Source organism: Artemia franciscana, chromosome 5, assembly GCF_032884065.1.
Source record: "Artemia franciscana chromosome 5, ASM3288406v1, whole genome shotgun sequence".
Taxonomy (NCBI): Eukaryota; Metazoa; Arthropoda; class Branchiopoda; order Anostraca; family Artemiidae; genus Artemia; species Artemia franciscana.
In genome coordinates this window covers 16,644,702-16,668,833 of record NC_088867.1, presented here as the reverse complement: position 1 = coordinate 16,668,833, position 24,132 = coordinate 16,644,702, and the positions used below count along the sequence as shown (strand labels likewise).

The window sequence follows — 24,132 nt, the reverse complement described above, 5'->3', positions numbered from 1 at the left end:
ATTTCAAAACATAAAAAGGCACTTAAACTTCATCAATGGAGGTTCTCTGATTGTTTGTAGTTTGGGAGAGAGGAAAATGCCTTAAAGGGTGCATGTTAATGCCACAACTTCCCACCCCTCACTGAGCCATCAGATAAATAAAGAAATAGTTCTAAGGGAGAGACGAGGGGAGGGCGGAGGCATAAATTGATGTATAGTCCCCAGGGCACCAGAATTTTGTTGGATGGGGATGGTTTTGGGAGGGGGTTTATGTGCGAAATAAACTTTTAAAAACGCATTAAAAATTTGAAATTGATTTATACTTTCTTATAACTTCTGGGAATAATTCTTGTCTTCACGGTCAAATGAGCAGATTTTACATTAAACCTAAAAATGAGCGGAATTTATTTTGTATAGGAAGGAACTGCCCCTTCCTCATTCACACTTCCACCTCATGGTCGTAGAAACTTCGGAGGATGCTCATTAGATCAGAATTTGAGAGTTCAAGTTCCTTTTTTATAAGTCAAGACTGAACAGAGACCAACTAGCTCGGGGGGGGAGTTGTATTTTCAATGGGGATAGTTTCCACGAGTGAACTTTCCACGGGAGGAGGTATTTTTCCTATATATATTTTCCGTGGGGTATTTTTTGGGATGGGAGGTTGAACTTCAGTCACGGAAGAAGGTACATAGTCCTTTACAATCGTATAGTGTTGCTTGTGATCAATTCTATATCCCCCAGAAGCATAAAATATGCTTTCATATAAATAGATTCTGGATATCGAAGAATCAGTTAGAATAATTCTTCTGTTTGATGTAGCAACAGTTTTGAGTCCCTGAAGAGTCTTATGCTTGTAATTGATTCATTATCCAATTTTCTAGCAATCTGGAATTCCAAGCCATAAGGCTGAAACTCCTTTTGAACGGTTGGATCCAAGCAAAATATAGTTTAAATCCTGGTAAGTTTCAGGTCCTTGAAACAATGACAGAAGAAAATTACTATCCCAAAATGCTCGGAGCAGGACTTTTGACAGTTCCAAGGTGAGTGTTACTAGTCTGTTGGGTCTAAACAATACTTTCATAACCACAGCTCTATAATATGAAAATATGAAAGTGGCTTAAACTGGGGTAGTTCTTAAAAATATTTCAGATTGACTCATACCCAAAATATCATTAGATAGTTATTTTATATTGTGTTTTTTTTTAACACAATTTTATTCATTTCATTTAACACAGTTTCATTTAACACAATTTTTTTTAACACAGATAGAACATAATGGTTTGGATTTTCAAAAACATGATTTCTTAAAGCTGAATTGAAAGATATGGAGTTATTTCTAGCATTAAAATCTAGAAGTAACTCCATATCTTTCGATTTAGCTTTAAGCAATCATATTTTTAGAAATCCAAACCATTATGTTCTATTTGATGAAACAATTCTGGGTGAATACACACTCAATCCTATGTACACAAAATTAATTACAGAAAATAATCTAATTCAAAATAAAACAAAAATAGGAACGAATAAAAACCAGCCCAATCCCAAAAGAACTACAAGATTAACTGCAGAGAAGGCAAATATCGCAATAAGAAATTATTCCTATTTCAATAAATACAGTTAGTTCAGTGAATGAATCTTTTTAGCTTGTAAAATGTTAGCTTTTATCACACAGTCTTCGCTGAACTTTTCGTTAAGAAGTAATGATGCCAAGGCTATTTAAAAATAAAGAATGGATTTTTAACCGAAAACTTTTATTGTAAGTGTTCCATTGTTTATTATTTTCTTTGCTGAAGACGGCCCTTAGATATAGGGCCGAAATATTCAAATAGTTTTTGTTGGTTCACTGTCTTGGGAAAAAAGTCCTCATTATTCTCTCTTCTGTAGTTGTATTATTAAAAGGCAGTGTGGTCTTCGTTATTATTAACTTCAAATTTACGCTAGATAAGGCTGAAAAAGCAGATGGTGAAAAAAAAACAGTTAAAAAGGGAGGTGGCTAAAAATGAAGTTGATAAAAGGTGAATGACAGAATAGAAGACTAACAAGAAGCAATTATCCATAGTGTCTTGGAAAGATTTGGCTCTAATCCAAGAAAATTAATGCCGAAGCTCATTGATGATTTATGATTTTTGGTGATTTTATTAATAAATAAAAATTTGGCGGCTTTGCCACCGGCAAAATAAATTTGGTGATAATAAATTTGGTGACAAATAAATTTGGTGATTTATTAATAAAGATTTCGTAGGTATGATATAACTTGTTCGCTGTAAATATAAAGGTTTTGTGAGCTACCAATATAACTTCAGCTCACCCCCCACCCTTCATCACAGAATTTGCCGCCACCTTAAAAGATAAGCTACTTAGGCACATGGTTGCCTATTGATCATTTTTTACTCTTAAAAAAGATGCTAGAACTTTCAATTTCCAATTGAATGAGCTCTTCGAAATATTCTACAACAAATCATCTCATGCGAAGTGCCCTGGTGAAAATGTAAAATAATACATGATGCAAATAACCCCAATCACACATTGCTTGGGCAATGCTATTGCACTACCAGTGGTGGTTCTGGCATTTCTTGTGCCCAATGCAAAACTTTGATGAGCACCCCCTATCTCCTACAGAATTTTCTGGCCAAATTTTGACAAAAACTTTATTTATAATTTTTTTTGCTATTAAACTTGCAAAAAATAATTTAATTTTAAATATTTTGGATTTATTTTTTAAGTAACTCGTACTTGTTAAATATTCCGAAAACGCTTACGTCCTTGATCTGTTAGATGTGAGTAAAACTGGTTTTATTTACCTGTTTGCATTCGCTTATAATTAGCTTAGTCTCAGTTAGAAAAAGCTACGATGCAGGCAAATTTTAATTAGACATTTAATATAAAGAGGTGGTTAGGTTAGGTATTTAATCTAATGAGTTCTGGGTGGCCTGCTTTCCCTAATTCTTTTTTGTAGTTTCCATAATATTGTTAGTTAGGCATTATATTTTCGTCATATTTAGGTATATTTTATTACGATTAGCCCAACTACGCTTCTTCAAGATGTACCGATTGATTTAGTTATTACTAATTATTATAATTATAATTATTTACTTTTAAAGTTATTTACTAATCAATTATTAACTTACTAACTATGTTTGCTTTATTAACTGTGTCCTCTTTCATATTTTAATCAAATAGAATTATAAAATGATTATAACAGTTAGATTCTTTATTTGTGATTTTATACAATCAATATTTTGCCGCCCTGGGCAATTGCCCTTCTGTCCCTCCCCTAAGATCGCCTCTATGCGCTATTTATGATACTAACATCTATTAGAGAAATGAAGGTATTTTCTGAAGATTAGAGCTATCGAAAAAAATGTACCACCATTTGGAATCAGCATTTAAATGTGCCCACTCCCCTAGAGTAATTAAAATTATTCAAGGGGAGAGTGAATCTGATTTATCCCCTGAAAGTTGTGAATTGATTTAGAATGTACCCATTTACACGGAAATGCTACCGTATTTTTAGATTCATTTCCACATTACAATTTGTCTTGTTTTTCCTTAAACTGTTGGTGACACAATCTGAGGGCGGATGGCAACAGTGCAAAGCTTGCAGTAGTTAACACGTTTTGTAGAAAAACTTAATGTTTCGTAATACTAAAACTTTGGCATAGCTCCTCAAGTTTTAGGTATCATTTTCAGCGAGCGCATGGATAGCAGATATTGAGTTTCAAGCAACCATCAAAAAAAGAAGAAAAAAACACCAGATTTATATCAATTACACAGACGACTGAAAGTAAATTTATGACATAGAAATCACTTACTAAGGAAAAATGACCACGCCATATCATTTATTGAAAATCTTCATTATAATTCAAGTATGGATTTCCTTTGTATGTCATTTCAAAGCTTTTCTCTTAAGCATCGTTAATTGACGTAGTTTATGTTAATTTATTTAAAAATTAAGATATTAAGTTTTTTCTTGAAATGCTTTTTTAAAATGTGGTGCATTAATTGAACTGATTTGTTGTGCATTTCAAAATATACTGTTGTTATAATATCGAATTTGAAGTAAGTTTTCAAATTATATAATTAAAAAATTCTGTCACAATTAGTGATTAAAAGTAAATTAATGTATGAAGCTAACTTTTTAGGAAGGTACTGAACTGTTTTAGATAATGACAACGTTTTATTATTTGTCGAGATGAAACATTTTACACAAGAGAGTCTTCAGACTCATACCCTTCGAAACTTTTGCTTTTACGATAGTAATTTCAAAAGAGTTTGAACTTATTCGTAGATTCTTTTTCAAATTAAACTCAACCCAAATTCCACCACGGCAGTCGAAATATCCATCACCAGGTAGTATATCTAGGGATCTTTATTTTACAGGATAAAAAGCTTGTACATAAATGTTTTGGTGATGCCCCTGACGAGAAAGAACCCTCTATTTTATGTTTAGATAATATGAATGTCTAAATCTTGCTAATGATTTCTCTTTTAAATCACAGCTTACCTTCCCTTCCTTCAAATCTTTTAATTCGCTTAGTATTATGCTTATAAAAGTCCAAATGGGGATCTATCCATTTATTTAGGCAGTGAGAACAGGTACAAAAGTTTAGATATTTTGATAACATATACAGCGATCGTCATCAGTAAAAATATTGAAGCATTGAAATTGAAATTAAAGTATTAAATTGAACTAGATTTACTAATTATTCCCTAGATTAGAGTGTTTTTAATGACAAAGTTCATTCAAAGTCTTGTCTAAATGTAAAATAAATTTCCATTCAAGGTGGCAAAACCTTCTGTCCAAACCCCCGTGCAGGGTTGAATTTAAAGCTTTGACGCCTCAGGGCCCAAGTGCTTTGTCGCTCCATTTTTGCAAGATTTTTGGGAAATTATATTTTTACCGCTAAGGAAACGGGCAGTAGCCGAACTCTTTTTTGTAGTGAAGAACACAGGTGTCTTGAACAGTTTGGAGACAGCTAATAAAATCGAACTGAATTCTCATGATTTTGGGAATAAAATATGGCTACTAAGTATTATTTGGCCGGGGGATTGGCCATGGAAGGAGGACCAGGGGTGAGCTCCCAAGATTTATTATTTATAGTTTTTTTCTTTGGGGGGTATCAGGCGATGGAAGATCAGGGTCAGCTTCCAAAAGATTTGGAATAAAATATCTTTAATAATTTTTGTGGGGGGATAGGGGAGGGGCTGGGCTATGCAGGAAGGGCCAGAGGTCAACTTTCTTAAGTTTTAGAATAAAATATTGCCAAAAATATTATATGAGTGGGGATGGGGGTCTAATCTTTTTATCTAATCTTTGAGCTATTTTAAAAACTCTCGTATAAGCACCTTATATGCCTTTAGGGCATAACATAATACATTTCCCCCATGCTTTGGAGGGTTTTGTTGACCCTGGAGTTTTGTCATCTCATGTTTTGACTCATTTTAATAAAATGCCTATCTAAAAAAATCGATCGATGGATTTGGGGTAAACCGAGCAGGGGGCTAGTTTTCCTCTTGTCCCTTTTATTCTTAAAAAGGGAACTAAAAATTTAAATTTTTAATAGAATGAGCCCCCACTTAAGTTTATACCACCATTTCTTACACAAAAACCGTATGTGCCCCGGGGCATTACTTATAACACTCGCTCAAGGCTCTGGGGGGCTGCATTGCACGGTTATTGGTCTATTTTGGACAAAATGAGAATCTCGAAAATTCTACCAGACACATTGGGGAAAAAGAGACTTGGGGGGATCTAGTTGACATCGGGTCACTTTTGACTGTCATAAGGGGAACTAGAACTCTTAATTTTTAGTCATTTGAGTCCCTTCGGAAGTTTATTTCTTCTCTAATAAACCTTATACGCCCCTGGGCATACATTACAACCTTTCTTCTGGGCACTTGGGGGGGGGGTAAGTTTAACCCCTAAGTTTTGTTATCTGATCGTTGGATTATTAAAAAAATAGATATACCAAAAGTTTGCTCGGATGCATTTGCGGAAATAGGTTCTTTGGAGGGGGGTTAGTTGCCCTTTGATGACTTTTGACTCTTAAAAAGGACACTAGAAATACCGATTTACAATCGAATGAGCCCCCTCCGAAGTTTATAAGACTATAGCTTCCATAAAAGACCTTATATGCCCCCGGGGCATTATTTACAATATTTGTCCCCAGGTTCTTGGGGGCTGTGTTATCCCTAGAGTTTTTGTTATATGATTCCAGTGTATTTTGAACAAACTAGCTACATAAGAAATTCGATTGGACGCAATTGAGAAAAGGAAGGTTGGTGGGAGGGGGGCTAGTTTCCATCAGATCACTTTAGACTCTTAAAAAGAGAACTAGAGCTTTGATTTTCTAATGATTTGAGTCCCCTCTAAAGTTCATACGGCCACCTTTTCCTTAAAAAGCTTATATGCCCCGGGGTATATGTTACAAGCCTTTTCCTGGAGTCTCAAGGGGTTTGTTGGCCCTGAAGTTTTGTTATCTGATCGTTGGACTATTTAAAGAAAATGCCTATCTCTAATTGGATCCGTTTAAAGAAAAGATGGTGTGGGGGGATAGATGCCCTCTGACCACTTTTGACTCTTAAAAAGTAATTAGAAATTTCAATTTCCAATCAAATGAACTACCTCTGAAGTTTATACGACCACCCCTTACATAAAAACGTTGTATGGCCCGGGTTATAACTTAAGACATTACCCCCTGGACTTTGTGGGGTGGTGTCAACCAAGTAGGTTTTGTTATCTCATGTTTAACTATTATAACAAAATGGCTATCTCAAAATTCTTATTGGATGGGATCGGAGATAAAAGGGCGTGGAGGGGGTTGACACCGGAGTTTTGTCATCTGTTCTTTGAACTATTTTTAGATTTTTTTTTTCTCCAATGCATTTAGGGGAAAAAGGCGTCGGGACTAGTTATACGACCTTTTTTTCTGACGCTCAATCCTCGTGAAACATACCTAAAATATGATGAAAATATAATAGTTTAGAAACAACATTGGGCTATATATTTGGACATTAAGGGGGTGGGCGGGTAAAGTAAATCAAGTCTGCAGTGTGTTAGGTACAATTATTCTGTATATTATATAGTTAAAATGGTTTTCTAATTTCTCACTGTCCAATACTTTGCCCCAACCCCCCTAATGTGCAAATATATAGCCCAAATTATATATTTTGCATCCATTCTGTCACTTCTATTTGTCTGGTCTCAAGCTAAGCTGAAAGAAAAAGTAAATAACAATTCTGCAATGCGTTAATGAATGAACAACTATAGTGGTAGGATGTAGATCATACAATTACCCAAAATGGGTATCTAAAAATTTTCATCGGATGTATTTTGGGAAAAGAGGGTGTGGGTGGAAGAGGTAAAAAGAGGAGTTGATGACTCCTAAAAAGGTAACTAAAATTAGCACTTTCAATTTCCACTCCAATGAGCCACCTCTAAAGTTTATGGTAGCACCACTTCCATAAAAAACAAATATACCCCCAAGGAATAACTTATAACGCCTGTCCCCTGTTGGTTGAGTTGATCCGACACAACCGGGGGTTGTGTTGACCCGACAAAACAGGGGGTTTTGTCGACGCGTTTCTGAAAAAAAAAACACTGGAGCCTTATGGCCTTTATTATTGCCAGATATTTTCTTTTGAATTTCTGGTCCTTAAGCCATCTGCACCAACAAGCGACCAAGTTGACACATTTGCTAAGTATAGGCAACGCCTCCACAAAAAAGGGACTCCGTACAATCCAGAACACTCTCGAGAAGTTTGCTTAATGTAAGATCTGAAATAACCAAATGATGACAAATGACGAAATAAAGTCAAATGATGACAGAATGTATTGGATTTGTATATTATTGGCTATATTTTTGTTCATTAGGGGGACGCTAGGCGTAATGTTATATCAGGTTACTTTACCTCCCCTCTCCTAATTTGCAAATATAAAGCCCAAATTATATTGTTATACAAACTAAAGTATTGTATTTTCATCATATTTTGGTATACTCACTTCTAGCTTCTCGCTTCACTTCTCGGGTGTGTTTTGGGTTGTACGGAAGCACCAAAAAAAAAAATCTGATTCTCCGTACATAGGAATTTTGCTTTATGATGCTACATATCATGTTTGAAATTAATCATTCGGAATCAACATAAAAGGCTCTTTATGTAATTAAATTTAAAAAAAAACAAGTTTCTTTTTAACTTAAATAAGGAGCGACATTAACACTTAAAACGAACAGAAATTACTTTGTATATGAAAGGGGCTGCTTCCTCATCAACGCCCCGCTCTTTACGCTAAGATTTGACTCTTTCTCTCAATTCTTCTTTTTAAAACAGTAAAAGACTTTAGCGTAAAGAAGGGGGCGTTGATGAGGAAGCAGCCCCTTTCATATACGAAATAATTTCTGTTCGTTTTAAGTTTTAATGTCGCTCCTTACTTTTAGTTATTAAAACTTGTTTTTTTTTATTTAATTTCTGAACTTTTTTGAATCAATGCATGTTTTGATTTTGGCTCTCCACAGAGAAATAATTAACACGAAATTTGCATATTTTTTTTGGCTAAATGGCTTTCTCATAATTTTGATCGAATGATTTTGAGAAAAAAAGAGCGGGGGAGGAGGCCTAGTTGCCCACCAATTTTTTGTTAATTAAAAAGGCAACTAGAACTTTTAATTTTTTACGAATCATTGTGTTAGTAAAAGATTTACGTAACTTATAAATTAGCTTACGTAAAGAACTTTTATATTCTCATGTTTTTATTACATATGTGAGGTGGTTCGTCCCCTCGTCAGTACCTCGCTCTTTACACTAAAGCTTAAATTTTGTCCCAATTCATTAAGAATGATCCCTGAATCACAAAAGCCGTAGAATAAATAGTTGAAATTTCTAAAAATGCTTTAGCGTAAAGAGCGAGGTATTAGGAGGAGGTGAGACCCTCATATGGGTAATAATTTCTGTTTGTTTTAAGTTTTAATGCTGCTCCTTACTTCAAGTTTAAAAAAACTTTTTCATGTTTATTTTTTCATTGTTTTTTTTTAAATAATGCTAGTAAATCCTGTGCTCCCTTCACGGAAATTTTCTTCCCCCATGACAAATTCTCGATTGAAAGTTCCCCCAGAATATCCCCCTCTTCTCAACCTGTCCTCCCAACCAAAAAAATCCTCCTGGAAACGCCTGTACACTTCCCAATAGCCATTGCTATATGTAAGCACTGGTCAAAGTTTATAACTTGTTGCCCCTCCCACGGGGACTGTGGGGGAGTAAGTCGTCCCTAATGACTTAGTTATAAGGTTTTTCGACTACGTTGAATAAAATGGCTATCTCAGAATTTTGATCCGTTGATTTTGGGAAAATAATTAGCGTGGGAGGGGGCCTAGGTGCCCTCCAATTTTTTTGGTCACTTAAAAATGGCACTCGAACTTTTCATTTCCATTAGAATGAGCCCTCTTGCAACATTCTAGGACAACTGGGTCGATACGATCACCCCTGGAAAAAAAAACTAAACAAAAAAACAAACAAACAAATAAACACGCATCCGTGATCTGCCTTCTGGCAAAAAATACAAAATTCCACATTTTTGTAGATAGGAGCTTGAAACTTCTACAGTATGGTTCTCTGATACGTTGAATCTGATGGTGTGATTTTCGTTGTGATTCTATGACTTTTATGGGGTGTTTCCCCCTACTTTCTAAAAAGCGGAAATTCTCTCAGGCTCGTAACTTTTGATGGAAAAGACTAAACTTGATGAAACTTATATATTTTAAATCAACATTAAAATGCAATTCTTTTGATGTAGCTATTGGTATCAAAATTCCATTTTTTAGAGTTTTGGTTACTTTTGAGCCGGGTCGCTCCTTACTACAGTTTGTTGCCACGAACTGTTTGATTTTCCTAACGTGTTAAAATGAATACAGTTTTTCCGTCCTCTCGGTCAACCTTTAGTTACAGCAAAAATAAATGTGCTTTTCAGAACTTGAAGAGAGGGAAAGATTTGTCTACCAAAGTCTGCCGGTTCCATGCACCGATCTTCTTGTATTCCAATGTCGAGCACAGAATTTCCTGCACAGAATTTCTCTCTATTTGCATGAACATCCTTCCTTTGGATGATTTCATTGTGGAAATACATTATCCTAATTGTATAATGACGTATGCGAACCCAAGCACATGGCCTCAAACGATGGATTTGACCAAATTTAATACATATTAAAGTTCCTTACCAAGACTATATATCAAACACTTTCGTTTTATTTTTAGCTGTACATATTAAAAAACAACAAAAAACAACAGTACAATTAAAACAATGACTGACATCACATAGTCAGTCATTGCATATTATATTCAGTCAACATCATCTAGTTAGTCTTTATATTATATAGTCAGTCATATAGTCAGTCCTAACCAAGATGCAGATGAAATACAACAACATTCGGTTTTTCTTAGCTATACATAGTAAAAAAAAAACAAATAGTACGAGTAAAAAAATGACTGACATCATATAGTCAGTCATTATATTATATAGTCAGTAATATAATTAATCCTTACTAAGATTATATATGTCAAAAAGAAAAAACCTTCGTTTTATTCTCAGTTGCAACTATTAAAAAAACACAAAAAACAACAGTGCATTCGGTTTTTCTTAGCTATACATAGTAAAAAAAACAAAAAAAAACAAACAAATAACACGAGTAAAAAAATGACTGACATCATATAATCAATCATTATATTATATAGTCATCCATATAGTTAGTCTTCACCAAGATTATATATCAAATACAAAAAACATTTGTTTTTTTCTTAGCTATATATAGTAAAAAAAAAAAAAACAGTACAAGTGGAAAAAAATAGTGACATCATATAGTCAGTCATTATATTATACTAGCTGTTGGGGAGGCGCTTCGCCCCCCCCCACAAGTCCCCCCGCGCGCGTAAGTCGTTACGCGCCATATTAGTTACGCGCCATTATAGTTGTGTCCCTGTGTCCCACCTGTAAATATATATCTTCTATATATATAAAAATAAGTTGTCTGTCTGTCTGTGTGTCAGGCGACGTCAGGTTTCTGTGTCGACTGACGTCATGAAGTTAGTTGTCGTCATTTTTGCTATGACGGTGACGTCATTAATGGTATTTAAGACATGCGTTCACGGAAAAATGTTTAATTATAAAATGACTGAAGAACCTACAATGGCAACAGCCGAGGAAGCTGCTCAAAGAGTCTATGCCAAAAAACTTGCTGCTGATAGAGAAAGTAAGAAAAGAAAGCGTGCCGAGGAATCTCAAGAACAGCAAGAAAACAGGCTTGCGGCTAAAGAACGCAAAACCGCGCAGTTAGATGAAAATCCACCTGGAAAGCGAGAGTCAAAACATATTAAAACTGAAAATGATAGCGATGATGATTGGGTTTGGGATTTTGACTTGGATAAGGTCATCAATGCCTACCAGATTTAAGTTAAAAAACAAAGGTTCGGCGATATGTACTTAGTAGTGATGCTGAAAAATAAAGAAGAAAAAAAAACTGAAAAAATGTAAAAAACTAAAAAAACTAAAAAGAAAAAACACTCAAAGATAAATTACAGACCGGGACACAAATGACGACCGACACAGAGGGAATATAAATGACGACCAGGAACCTCAAAGAAAAATTACAGACTGGGACACCCGGACACAAATCACGACCGGGAATATAAATGACGACCGGGACGCAGGGAAACAACTACAACGGGGACGCCGGGGGCACAGGCGGGATATATAATTGACGACTGAGACACAGGGATTGTTTGAATAGAAATTACAGACCGGGACACAAATGACAACCGGGACACTGGGACACAGGGAATATAAATGACGACCGGGACACTCAAAGAGAAAATACAAACTGGGACACTAGGACACAAATGACGACCGGGACACAGGGAATATAAATGCTATTTATATGCACAGACAATGGGACAGCGAAGAATGTTGTATATTCGCATGTTTTACGTAGTTAAAAATATATATTTATATATATCTCTATTCACAGGTGGGACACAGCTACAATGGCGCGTAACTAATATGGCGCGTAACGACTTACGCGCGTGGGGGGGCTTGGGGGGGCGCGAAGCGCCCCACCAACTAGGTGTTGGGGTGGCGCGAAGCGAGTTGTGTGTATGCATGTTTGTTTGTTTGTAAAAAGAGCGTTTGTATATGACGTCATTATTAGTACATAAGGCTTTGTATATGCAGAGACATATAAATATAAATGCTATTGATATGCACAGACAATGGGACAGCGAAGAATGTTGTATATTCGCATGTTTTACGTAGTTAAAACTATATATTTATATCTATCTCTATTCACAGGTGGGACACAGGGACACAGCTACAATGGCGCGTAACTAATATGGCGCGTAACGACTTACGCGCGCGGGGGGGCTTGGGGGGGGCGCGAAGCGCCCCACCAACTATGTGTTGGGGTGGCGCGAAGCGCCATCCCAACAGCTAGTATATATATATATATATATATATATATATATATATATATATATATATATATATATATATATATATATATATATATATATATATATATATATATATATATATATATATATATATATATATATCTATATATATAAAAATAAGTTGTCTCTCTGTGTGTCTGTCTGTGGATCAGGTGACGTCATGTTTCTGTGTTGACTGACGTCATGAAATTAGTTGTCGTCATTTTTGCTTTGACGGTGACGTCATTCAAGATATTTAAGACATATGTTCACGTAGAAATCTATTAATGTTTAAGTTTACAATGACTGATGAACTTACAATGGCAAAAGCCGATGAAGATGCTCAAAGAGTCTATGCCAAAAAACTTGCTGCTGATAGAGAAAGTCAGAAAAGAAAGCGTGCCGAGGAAGCAAAAGAACAGCAAGGAAACAGGCTTGAGGCTAAAGAACGCAAAACCGCGCAGTTAGATGAAGATCCACCTGGACAGCGAGAGTCAAAACATATCAAAACTGAAAATGATAGCGATGATGATTGGGTTTGGGATTTTGACTTGGATAAGGTCATCAATGCCTACCAGATTTTAGTTAAAAAAACAAAAGTTCGGCGATATTTATTTCATAGTGAAGCCAGTCAGTCGACGGCCAACCTACCATCTTCAAAGATACCACGATAGGAAGACTCTACACCGTTCACCCCAATCAACATGAATGCTTCTTTCTACGCCTGCTTTTGGTGAATGTACCCGGTCCGACATCCTTTGAGTATTTGAGAACTGTAAACGGTACTATACATGACACTTACCGTAGTGCATGCCAAGCTCTGAATTTATTGAAGAATGACCAACACTGGGATAACTGCATCAATGACGCGTGCGAAACGTCAACCCCAAGTCAAATTCGTGCATTGTTTCGCATCATTTTAACAACTTGCTCTCCATCAGCTCCTACAGAGTTATGGGAAAAATATAAGTCAAAAATGTCCGAAGATATACTCCATCGAAAACAGTTAGAGACGTCAGATATGACTTTTGATTTTACATCAGAAATTTATAACTACACTTTAGTTATTATAGAAGCTTTGTGCGTACGTATGGCAAACAAACCTCTTCAGGATTCGGGAATGCCTTCACCTAACCGTATCGCTGCTGTTTCGACATGTGTAGAATTGGATCGTGAACAAAGTTACAGTACGAGTGATCTATTGTCGTATGTACAAAATAACATTTCCAAGTTAACGTCGGAACAAAAAGACATTTATGATACGATAATGCATTGTGTCGATAACAACGTTGGAGAAATTTTCTTTTTGGATGCGCCAGGAGGTACTGGTAAAACGTTTGTGATAAAACTGATTTTGGCATCAATTTGATCAAAAAATGATATAGCGTTGGCAATTGCGTCGTCCGGAATAGCCGCAACATTGCTGCCTGGTGGAAGAACTGCTCATTCCGCTTTGAAATTGCCTCTCAATTTGCATTCTACAGAAACTCCCACGTGCAATATTTCCAAATCATCTGGGATGGGTACAGTATTGCAGCTATGCAAACTTATTATTTGGGATGAGTGCACAATGGCACACAAAAAATCGCTCGAGGCTCTGGATCAATGCTTGAAAGATTTGAGAGGGAAGTCGAAACCCTTTGGCAGCACATTAATATTGCTTGTGGGAGATTTCAGGCAAACATTACCTATAATACCTAGATCAACTCCTGCAGACGAAATGAATGCTTGCCTGAAAAATTCTAATTTATGGGCACACGTAAAAATATTAAAATTAACTACAAATATGCGTGTCCGATTGCAAAACGATGACTTTGGTCAAACATTTTCAGATCAATTGCTGGCAATTGGAAACGGAAAGCTCCCAGTAGACTCAATTTCAGGACGTATACAACTACCTGCTGATTTCTGTAATTTAGTGACGTCCAAAAATGAATTGATTGAAAAAGTATTTCCGAATATTCTAAAAAATTATAAAAATAATAAATGGCTAAGTGAAAGAGCGATTCTCGCACCAAAAAATATAGACATCCACGAAATAAACAATATTGTTTTGACCAAGATTCTAGACCAGGCAGTCCTTTACAAGTCAGTCGACACAGTTTTGGAACCAAATGAAGCGGTTAATTATCCATCTGAATTTTTAAATTCCATAGATCTTTCAGGGTTTCCACCACACGTGCTACAACTAAAAATAGGCGTACCAATAATACTTTTAAGAAATATCAACCCACCAAAGCTTTGCAATGGCACGCGACTTGCCGTAAAAAAAAAAAAAATGGAAAACCTAATAGAGGCCACAATCTTGACAGGGCCTTTTGAGGGTGAGGCTGTTCTTATTCCTCGCATTCCCATGATTCCAACGGATCTGCTTTTTCAATTTAAAAGATTGCAATTCCCAATTCGATTAGCATTTGCAATCACCATTAACAAAGCTCAAGGTCAATCATTAGAAAAATGTGGTATAGATCTTAATACTGATTGTTTTTCCCATGGACAATTGTACGTTGCATGTTCGAGGGTCGGTAAACCTGACAATCTATTTATATGCAGCGACAATTGGACAGCGAAGAATGTTGTATATTCGCAAGTTTTACGCAGTTAATTTGTATTGTATCTATCTATCTATCTATCTATATAAAAACGAGTTGTGTGTATGCATGTTTGTTTGTTTGTAAAAAGAGCGTTTGCATATGACGTCATTATTAGTACATACGGCTTTGTATATGCACAGACAATGGGAAAGTCAAGATTGTTGTATATTCGCAATTTTTACGTAGTTTAACTCCTGCAGACGAAATGAATGCTTGCCTGAAAAATTCTAATTTATGGGCACACGTAAAAATATTAAAATTAACTACAAATATGCGTGTCCGATTGCAAAACGATGACTCTGGTCAAACATTTTCAGATCAATTGCTGGCAATTGGAAACGGAAAGCTCCCAGTAGTGGGAAAGCCAAGAATGTTGTATATTCGCAATTTTTACGTAGTTTGAAACACATATATAAATCTATCTATATTCACAGGTAGGACACAGGGACACAACTACAATGGCACGTAACTAATATGGCGCGTAACGACTTACGCGCGCGCGGGGGCTTGGGGGGGCGCGAAGCGCCCAACCAACTAGGTGTTGGGGTGGCGCGAAGCGCCACCCCAACAGCTAGTATATATAAATATATATATATATATGATCTATACCTTATTATTCTAATGATTGCCCTTGAGCTTTGTTGATGGTGATTGCTAATCAAACATTCCCTGTTTCCCCATCGTCATTTATATATCCCCCTGTGCCTCCCGGCGTCCCCGTTGTAGTTGTGTCCCTGTGTCCCAGTCGTCATTTATAGTCGACAAACATGACGTCCGTCGACACACAAACATGACGTCAGTCGACACACACGTCCCAGTCGTCATTTTTGTCCCGGTGTCCCAGTCTGTAATTTCTCTTTGAGTGTCCCGGTCGTCATTTATATTCCCTGTGTCGTGGTCTGTATATACATTCGTTTTTGAATTGGTATATGATGAAATAATTTTTTTGTTTTTTCCTTTTTTTCTTTTTAGTTCTTTTTTTAGTTTTTACCTATTTTTTTGCTTTTTATTTTTTTTCTTTTTAGTTTTTTTTGTATTTTTTACCTTTTTTATTTTTTTTTTATTTTTTTTAGTTTTCTTTGTCTCCTTTATTTTTCAGTTTTTTTCCTTTTTTTTAGTTGTTTTTTTTTTCTTTTTAGATTTTTGCTGTTTTTACCCTTTTTTAGTTTTTTTAGTTTTTTCTTTTTTAGTTTTTAGTTTTATACCTTTTTTAGTTTTTTTTTAGTTTTTTGGCTTTTTTTAGTTTTTTTTCTTTTTCAGATTTTAGTTTTTTTAGTTTTTTAGTTTTTTTTTATTAGTTTTTAGTTTTTTCTTTTAGTTTTTTATTTTTTAAGTTTTTTATTATTTTCTTTTTAGTTTTTTTGTAGTTTTTATCTTTTTTAGTTTTTTTTTCTTCTTTTGTATTAATGCTAAAGCCAAGGTTCGAACCTGGAACCTCTCGGACCTAGAACCTGGAACATAACGCTTTACCAACTGAGCTACTGTATTTGTATTTGCATCGGATTAACGACGCTTCTTGACTACTAAGGTCCCTGCGTCGGCCCTGTAGTGTATTCCTGCAGCATGGTTCGATCTCTGGGTCCCGTATTACCACGCTAAGGTCAAACCCACTGCGCCAACACAGGTAGTTATATAAGTGAGCTACTTCGGCTTGAATACATTCGTTTTTGAATTGGTATGTGATGAAATAATTCAGACGTCATATGCGGACAGTGACGTCACTCGACACACAGACAACTTATTTTTATATATATAGATAGATAGTCAGTCAAATAGTTAGTGCTTACCAAGATTATATATCAAACGCAAAAAAACCTTCTGCTTTTTCTTTGCTGTATAGTAAAAAAACAAAAACAACAACAGTACAAGTAAAAAAAATGACTGACATCATATAGTCAGTCATTATAAAAATTAATATTGATATAATCAGTTCGTTTGACGAAAATTGATACTTACTTTTTTGGACTAGACAGCTGTACAATGGCATCTGAAACAGACACACTAGACACTTCTATAGGTAAACTACTGGTTGCTGCAGATCAAAATGGGCAAAATGCAGTAGAGGATTTTGTGGATCCGTGGAATGTTCATACCTCATCTATGAAAGGAGTTGACTATGATAAGCTCATTAAGAAATTTGGTTGTTCTGCTATAGATGACTCACTAATTGAACGATTCAAACGAGTTGCTAAGGTTGAGGAAGTTCATCCCCTCCTAAGACGGGGTGTATTTTTTAGCCATCGAGATCTCCATGTCATCTTAGATTGTGTTGAGAAGGGGCAGAAATTCTACTTGTACACTGGTCGTGGCCCCTCCTCTGATGCAATGCACTTAGGACATTTGATTCCATTTTTATTTACAAAATGGCTTCAAAAAATTTTCGATGTTCCACTTATTATCCAAATTACAGATGACGAGAAATATTACTGGAAGGACTTAAGTTTAGAAAAAGTCAAAGAAATGGCAGTCGAAAATATAAAAGATATTATAGCTATTGGTTTTCCCCCAGAGAAGACTTTCATCTTTACAAATTTAGAGTATATGGGGCAAAGCATTGGTTTCCAGGAGACTCTTGCTAGAATCAAGAAACGGGTTACGTTTAGCCAGAACAGAGGTCTTTTTGGTTTTTCAGATAGTGACTGCATGGGAAAGTTGTCGTTTCCTTTCATCCAAGCGGTGCCGTCTTTTTCGTCAGCATTCCCTCAAATTTTCAAAGGCAATACCGACGTACCTTGTTTAATTCCTTGCGGAATTGATCAAGATCCGTATTTCCGGATGACACGTGACGTGGCTCCCCGGATGAAATTTCTAAAACCTTCTCTGGTGCATTCAAAGTTTTTCCCAGCTTTGCAAGGTGCGAACACTAAAATGTCTGCGAGTGATCCCAACTCGTCAATTTTTCTGACAGATACAGAAAAACAAATTAAGAAAAAGATAAATAAGTATGCTTACTCTGGTGGTCGAGATACGGTAGAAGAGCACCGGGAAAAGGGTGGTGATTGTTCAGTTGATATACCGTTTAAATATTTAACGTATATCGAAGAGAATGATGATAAATTAGGTAAAATTAAAGAGGATTATTCCTCAGGAGTAATGTTAAGCGGAGAAATCAAGAACATTTTAATTAAGAAATTAACTCCCATCGTTCTAGACCATCAAACCAGAAAAGAATCTATTACGGAAGACATCGTTAGGGGGTTTATGACTCCCAGACAACTTTTATTTGATTTTTGACTTAGAAGAATTTGTTATTTTATTTATGTCAAATTTTTTGTTCTTTTTTATCCTGCCAATACACAAATTTCAAAGGGGAAAAAAATTGGTTCACTGTCTTGGGAAAAAAGTCCTCATTATTCTCTCTTTTGTTGTAGTTAGTCCTTACCAAGATTATGTATATATAAAAAAAAAAAACTTCGTAGAATAAAACCCAACAGTAAAAGTGAAAAAAATGACTGACATTTTGTAGTCACTTATTATATTATACAGTCAGTCTTATAATTTGTCCTTACCAAGATTATATATAAAACGCAAAAAAAATTCGATTTTTTCTTAACTGTGCACAGTAAAACAGATACAATTTTTAGTAAAAAAATTACTGACATCATATAGTCAGTCATTATATTATATAGTCCATTTATAGTTAGTCCTTACCAAGACTATATATCAAACGCAAAAAAAAACCTTCAGAATTTCTTAGCTGTACTTAGTAAAAAAAAAAACAACAGTACAGGTAAAAAAATGACTGACATCATATAGTCAGTCATTATAGTATAAAGTCAGTCATATAGTTAGTTCATACCAAGATTATGTATCAAACAGAAGAAACCTTCGGCTTTTTCTTAGCTGTACAATTGTTAGTCCTTACCAAGATTATTTATTAAGCACAAAAAACCTTTGGGTGTTTCTTAGCTGTACATAGTAAAAAAAAAAAACCAACAGTACAAGAAAAAAAATGACTGATATCATATAGTTGGTCATCATTATATAGTCAATCATATTTTTAGTCTCAAATACGGAAAATATTCGGTTTTTTCTTAGCTATACTTAGTAAAAAAAATCCAACAGTACAAGTAAAAAAATGACTGAAGTCATACAGTCAGTCATTATACTATACTAGCTGTTGGTGGGGGCAATTCGTGCCCCCCCCCGCGCGCAAGTCGTTACGCGCCATATTAGTTACGCGCCATTGTAGTTGTGTCCCTGTGTCCCACCTGTGAATATATATATATATATATATATACATATATATATATATATATATATATATATATATATATATATATATATATATATATATATATATATATATATATATATATATATATATATATATATATATATATATATATATATATATATATATACTAGCTGTTGGGGTGGCGCTTCGCGCCACCCCAACACCTAGTTGGTGGAGCGCTTCGCGCCCCCCCCCAAGCCCCCCCGCGCGCGTAAGTCGTTACGCGCCATATTAGTTACGCACCATTGTAGTTGTGTCCCTGTGTCCCACCTGTGAATATAGATAGATTTATATATGTGTTTCAAACTACGTAAAAATTGCGAATATACAGCATTCTTGGCTTTCCCATTGTCTGTGCATATACAAAGCCGTATGTACTAATAATGACGTCATATGCAAACGCTCTTTTTACAAACAAACAAACATGCATACACACAACTCGTTTTTATATAGTTAGATAGATAGATCGATACAATACAAATTAACTGCGTAAAACTTGCGAATATACAACATTCTTCACTGTCCAAGTGTCGCTGCATATAAATAGATTGTCAGGTTTACCGACCCTCGAACATGCAACGTACAATTGTCCATGGGAAAAACAATCAGTATTAAGATCTATACCACATTTTTCTAATGATTGACCTTGAGCTTTGTTAATGGTGATTGCAAATGCTAATCGAATTGGGAATTGCAATCTTTTAAATTGAAAAGGCAGATCCGTTGGAATCATGGGAATGCGAGGAATAAGAACAGCCTCACCCTCAAAAGGCCCTGTCAAGATTGTGGCCTCTATTAGGTTTTCCATTGTTTTTTTTTTTACGGCAAGTCGCGTGCCATTGCAAAGCTTTGGTGGGTTGATATTTCTTAAAAGTATTATTGGTACGCCTATTTTTAGTTGTAGCACGTGTGGTGGAAACCCTGAAGGATCTATGGAATTTAAAAATTCAGATGGATAATTAACCGCTTCATTTGGTTCCAAAACTGTGTCGACTGACTTGTAAAGGACTGCCTGGTCTCGAATCTTGGTCAAAACAATATTGTTGATTTCTTGGACGTCTATATTTTTGGGTGCGAGAATCGCTCTTTCACTTAGCCATTTATTATTTTTATAATTTTTTAGAATATTCAGAAATACTTTTTCAATCAATTCATTTTTGGACGTCACTAAATTACAGAAATCAGCAGGTAGTTGTATACGTCCTGAAATTGAGTCTACTGGGAGCTTTCCGTTTCCAATTGCCAGCAATTGATCTGAAAATGTTTGACCAGAGTCATCGTTTTGCAACCGGACACGCATATTTGTAGTTAATTTTTAATATTTTTACGTGTGTCCATAAATTAGAATTTTTCAGGCAAGCATTCATTTCGTCTGCAGGAGTTAAACTACGTAAAAATTGCGAATATACAACATTCTTGGCTTTCCCATTGTCTGTGCATATACAAAGCCGTATGTACTAATAATGACGTCATATGCAAACGCTCTTTTTACAAACAAACAAACATGCATACACACAACTCGTTTTTATATAGTTAGATAGATAGATCGATACAATACAAATTAACTGCGTAAAACTTGCGAATATACAACATTCTTCGCTTTCCAATTGTAGCTGCATATAAATAGATTGTCAGGTTTACCGACCCTCGAACATGCAACGTACAACTGTCCATGGGAAAAACAATCAGTATTAAGATCTATACCACATTTTTCTAATGATTGACCTTGAGCTTTGTTAATGGTGATTGCAAATGCTAATCGAATTGGGAATTGCGATCTTTTAAATTGAAAAGGCAGATCCGTTGGCATCATGGGAATGCGAGGAATAAGAACAGCCTCACCCTCAAAAGGCCCTGTCAAGATTGTGGCCTCTATTAGGTTTTCCATTGATTTTTTTTTACGGCAAGTCGCGTGCCATTGCAAAGCTTTGGTGGGTTGATATTTCTTAAAAGTATTATTGGTACGCCTATTTTTAGTTGTAGCACGTGTGGTGGAAACCCTGAAGGATCTATGGAATTTAAAAATTCAGATGGATAATTAACCGCTTCATTTGGTTCCAAAACTGTGTCGACTGACTTGTAAAGGACTGCCTGGTCTCGAATCTTGGTCAAAACAATATTGTTGATTTCTTGGACGTCTATATTTTTGGGTGCGAGAATCGCTCTTTCACTTAGCCATTTATTATTTTTATAATTTTTTAGGATATTCGGAAATACTTTTTCAATCAATTTATTTTTGGACGTCACTAAATTACAGAAATCAGCAGGTAGTTGTATACGTCCTGAAATTGAGTCTACTGGGAGCTTTCCGTTTCCAATTGCCAGCAATTGATCTGAAAATGAGTGACCAGAGTCATCGTTTTGCAATCGGACACGCATATTTGTAGTTAATTTTAATAGTTTTACGTGTGCCCTTAAATTAGAATTTTTCAGGCAAGCATTCATTTCGTCTGCAGGAGTTGATCTAGGTATTATAGGTAATGTTTGCCTGAAATCTCCCGCAAGCAATATTAATGTGCTGCCAAAGGGTTTCGACTTTCCTCTCAAATCTTTCAAGCATTGATCCAGAGCCTCGAACGATTTTTTGTGTGCCATTGTGCACTCATCCCAAATAATAAGTTTGCATTGCTGCAATACTTTACCCATCCCAGATGATTTGGAAATATTGCACGTGGGAGTTTCTGTAGAATGCAAATTCAGAGGCAATTTCAAAGCGGAATGAGCAGTTCTTCCACCAGGCAGCAATGTTGCGGCTATTCTGGACGACGCAATTGCCAACGCTATATCATTTTTTGATCGAATTGATGCCAGAATCAGTTTTATCACAAACGTTTTACCAGTACCTCCTGGCGCATCCAAAAAGAAAATTTCTCCAACGTTGTTATCGACACAATGCATTATCGTATCATAAATGTCTTTTTGTTCCGACGTTAACTTGGAAATGTTATTTTGTACATACGACAATAGATCACTGTAACTTTGTTCACGATCCAATTCTACACATGTCGAAACAGCAGCGATACGGTTAGGTGAAGGCATTCCCAAATCCTGAAGAGGTTTGTTTGCCATACGTACGCACAAATCTTCTATAATAACTAAAGTGTAGTTATAAATTTCTGATGTAAAATCAAAAGTCATATCTGACGTCTCTAACCGTTTTCGATGGAGTATATTTTCGGACATTTTTGACTTATATTTTTCCCATAACTCTGTAGGAGCTGATGGAGAGCAAGTTGTTAAAATGATGCCAAACAATGCACGAATTTGACTTGGGGTTGACGTTTCGCACGCGTCATTGATGCAGTTATCCCAGTGTTGGTCATTCTCCAATAAATTCAGAGCTTGGCATGCACTACGGTAAGTGTCATGTATAGTACCGTTTACAGTTCTCAAATACTCAAAGGATGTCGGACCGGGTACATTCACCAAAAGCAGGCGTAGAAAGAAGCATTCATGTTGATTGGGGTGAACGGTGTAGAGTCTTCCTATCGTGGTATCTTTGAAGATGGTAGGTTGGCCGTCGACTGACTTACCCTGTTTTCGACGTTCAAATACTTTATTTTTAGTATTCCACGTGTAATACGAAGGCACTTCAGTATACAGCAGTTTTTTTGCAAAAGAATCATTTTTGCAAAGCGATAAAAAAGGCTGTTAATGTTGTATCCGGTGGATTCACGGCTCTTTGTTGCATGTTGGTTTCCGTGAAATAAACACGTTGACCATTCTGTAAATGTACCGCTAAGTGAACAACAGCTGGACTACGTTCATGTATCGGAAATGAAAGAATTCGCCAAACAGCTTCATTACTGCTTATGTATCTTCCAGCCTGATATTTTACGATTTCGTCTAAATCTTTGATTTCGGGCTGCAAGCCAAAAACTGCCATGTCACTGCCTTTGTTGACGTATATACATATGTATTTGATTGCCTTTACGGAGTTACAGTATTCAACGTTTATGTGTGCATTAAATGTTTTTGATAATAATGGGGAATATGGAACAACCCACTGGTTATCTACTTCGATGGTGGTACCGGTACGCTTCTTTATTATTGCTGTTTTACCGCCATCTTCAGTAGATCTTCTTCTATATTGTGGGTAACCATCATTGCCAGTAATTGTGTTTGATACTAAAAGTCGAGGATATTGCTTTGTGCACCTTCCTTTGGCCATGCATGGTGAATTTTCGTTCAGTGCACCGCAAGGTCCATGTATCATATTTTTTACAATAATATCATGTAACCCCTTATCGACATTTTTATCAGGTATTTCAGCGGAAATCACATCATCAATTTCGTTCGAAGTAATTTTTTTATGTAGCCAGATTAGTATATGTGCGTGTGGCAAACCTCGTTTTTGCCATTCCACTGAGTACATCCAGCATCGCACTGACCCAAACACTTCAAGTTTTACTATGTAGTTTATCAGTGATTTCAACTTTTGCCGGAAGACACGGGCCGTAATGTCAGGCCTATGAACCGCCGATTGTCCTTGAAGTAAAAGCTGCAGTATCTCGTCCCAAGATTGATTACATGTAAATGTAATAAATAAATCTGGGCGACCATAGAGACGAACATACGCAATAGCATCTTGAGCATATTCATGCATATGACGGGGACTGCCAGCATATGACGAAGGTAAAATTGTTAATCTTCCAACGTTTGTGGTATTACCGTCATTTATAACTGCATCTCGCAAATGAATGTATTGTTCAGAGCGGAGCTTGGTCTGATTCAGGCGGATATATAGCAAACGTTCGGATTCAATTTTAGCATACATATCAACGACAAATTGGTGAAACAATTCACGGCATTTTAAAATATAATTTTCTTCATCCTGCCGAATCATTAGTC

At 35.9% G+C, this 24,132-nt stretch overlaps 2 protein-coding genes across 2 annotated transcripts in view; both read left to right on the top strand.

Moving 5' to 3' along the window:
- Window positions 1–24,132, top strand: part of LOC136027032 (chloride channel protein 2-like) — a 172,142-nt gene that overhangs the window by 22,069 nt on the left and 125,941 nt on the right. Inside the window, exon 2 of the mRNA XM_065703946.1 lies at window positions 861–1,019. Coding sequence (XP_065560018.1) covers window positions 961–1,019 — 59 coding nt within the window. The 5' untranslated portion in view covers window positions 861–960. The remainder of the gene's footprint in view (window positions 1–860; window positions 1,020–24,132) is intronic.
- LOC136027031 (tryptophan--tRNA ligase, cytoplasmic-like) lies at window positions 16,988–18,766 on the top strand. The gene has a single exon (XM_065703945.1). The coding sequence runs from the start codon at window positions 17,025–17,027 to the stop codon at window positions 18,276–18,278; it is 1,254 nt and encodes a 417-aa protein (XP_065560017.1). The 5' UTR covers window positions 16,988–17,024; the 3' UTR covers window positions 18,279–18,766.

Bases quoted from the DNA above. Each gene is read 5' to 3' on its own strand.
- LOC136027031 (XM_065703945.1), top strand. From the start codon at position 17,025: ATGGCATCTGAAACAGACACACTAGACACTTCTATAGGTAAACTACTG.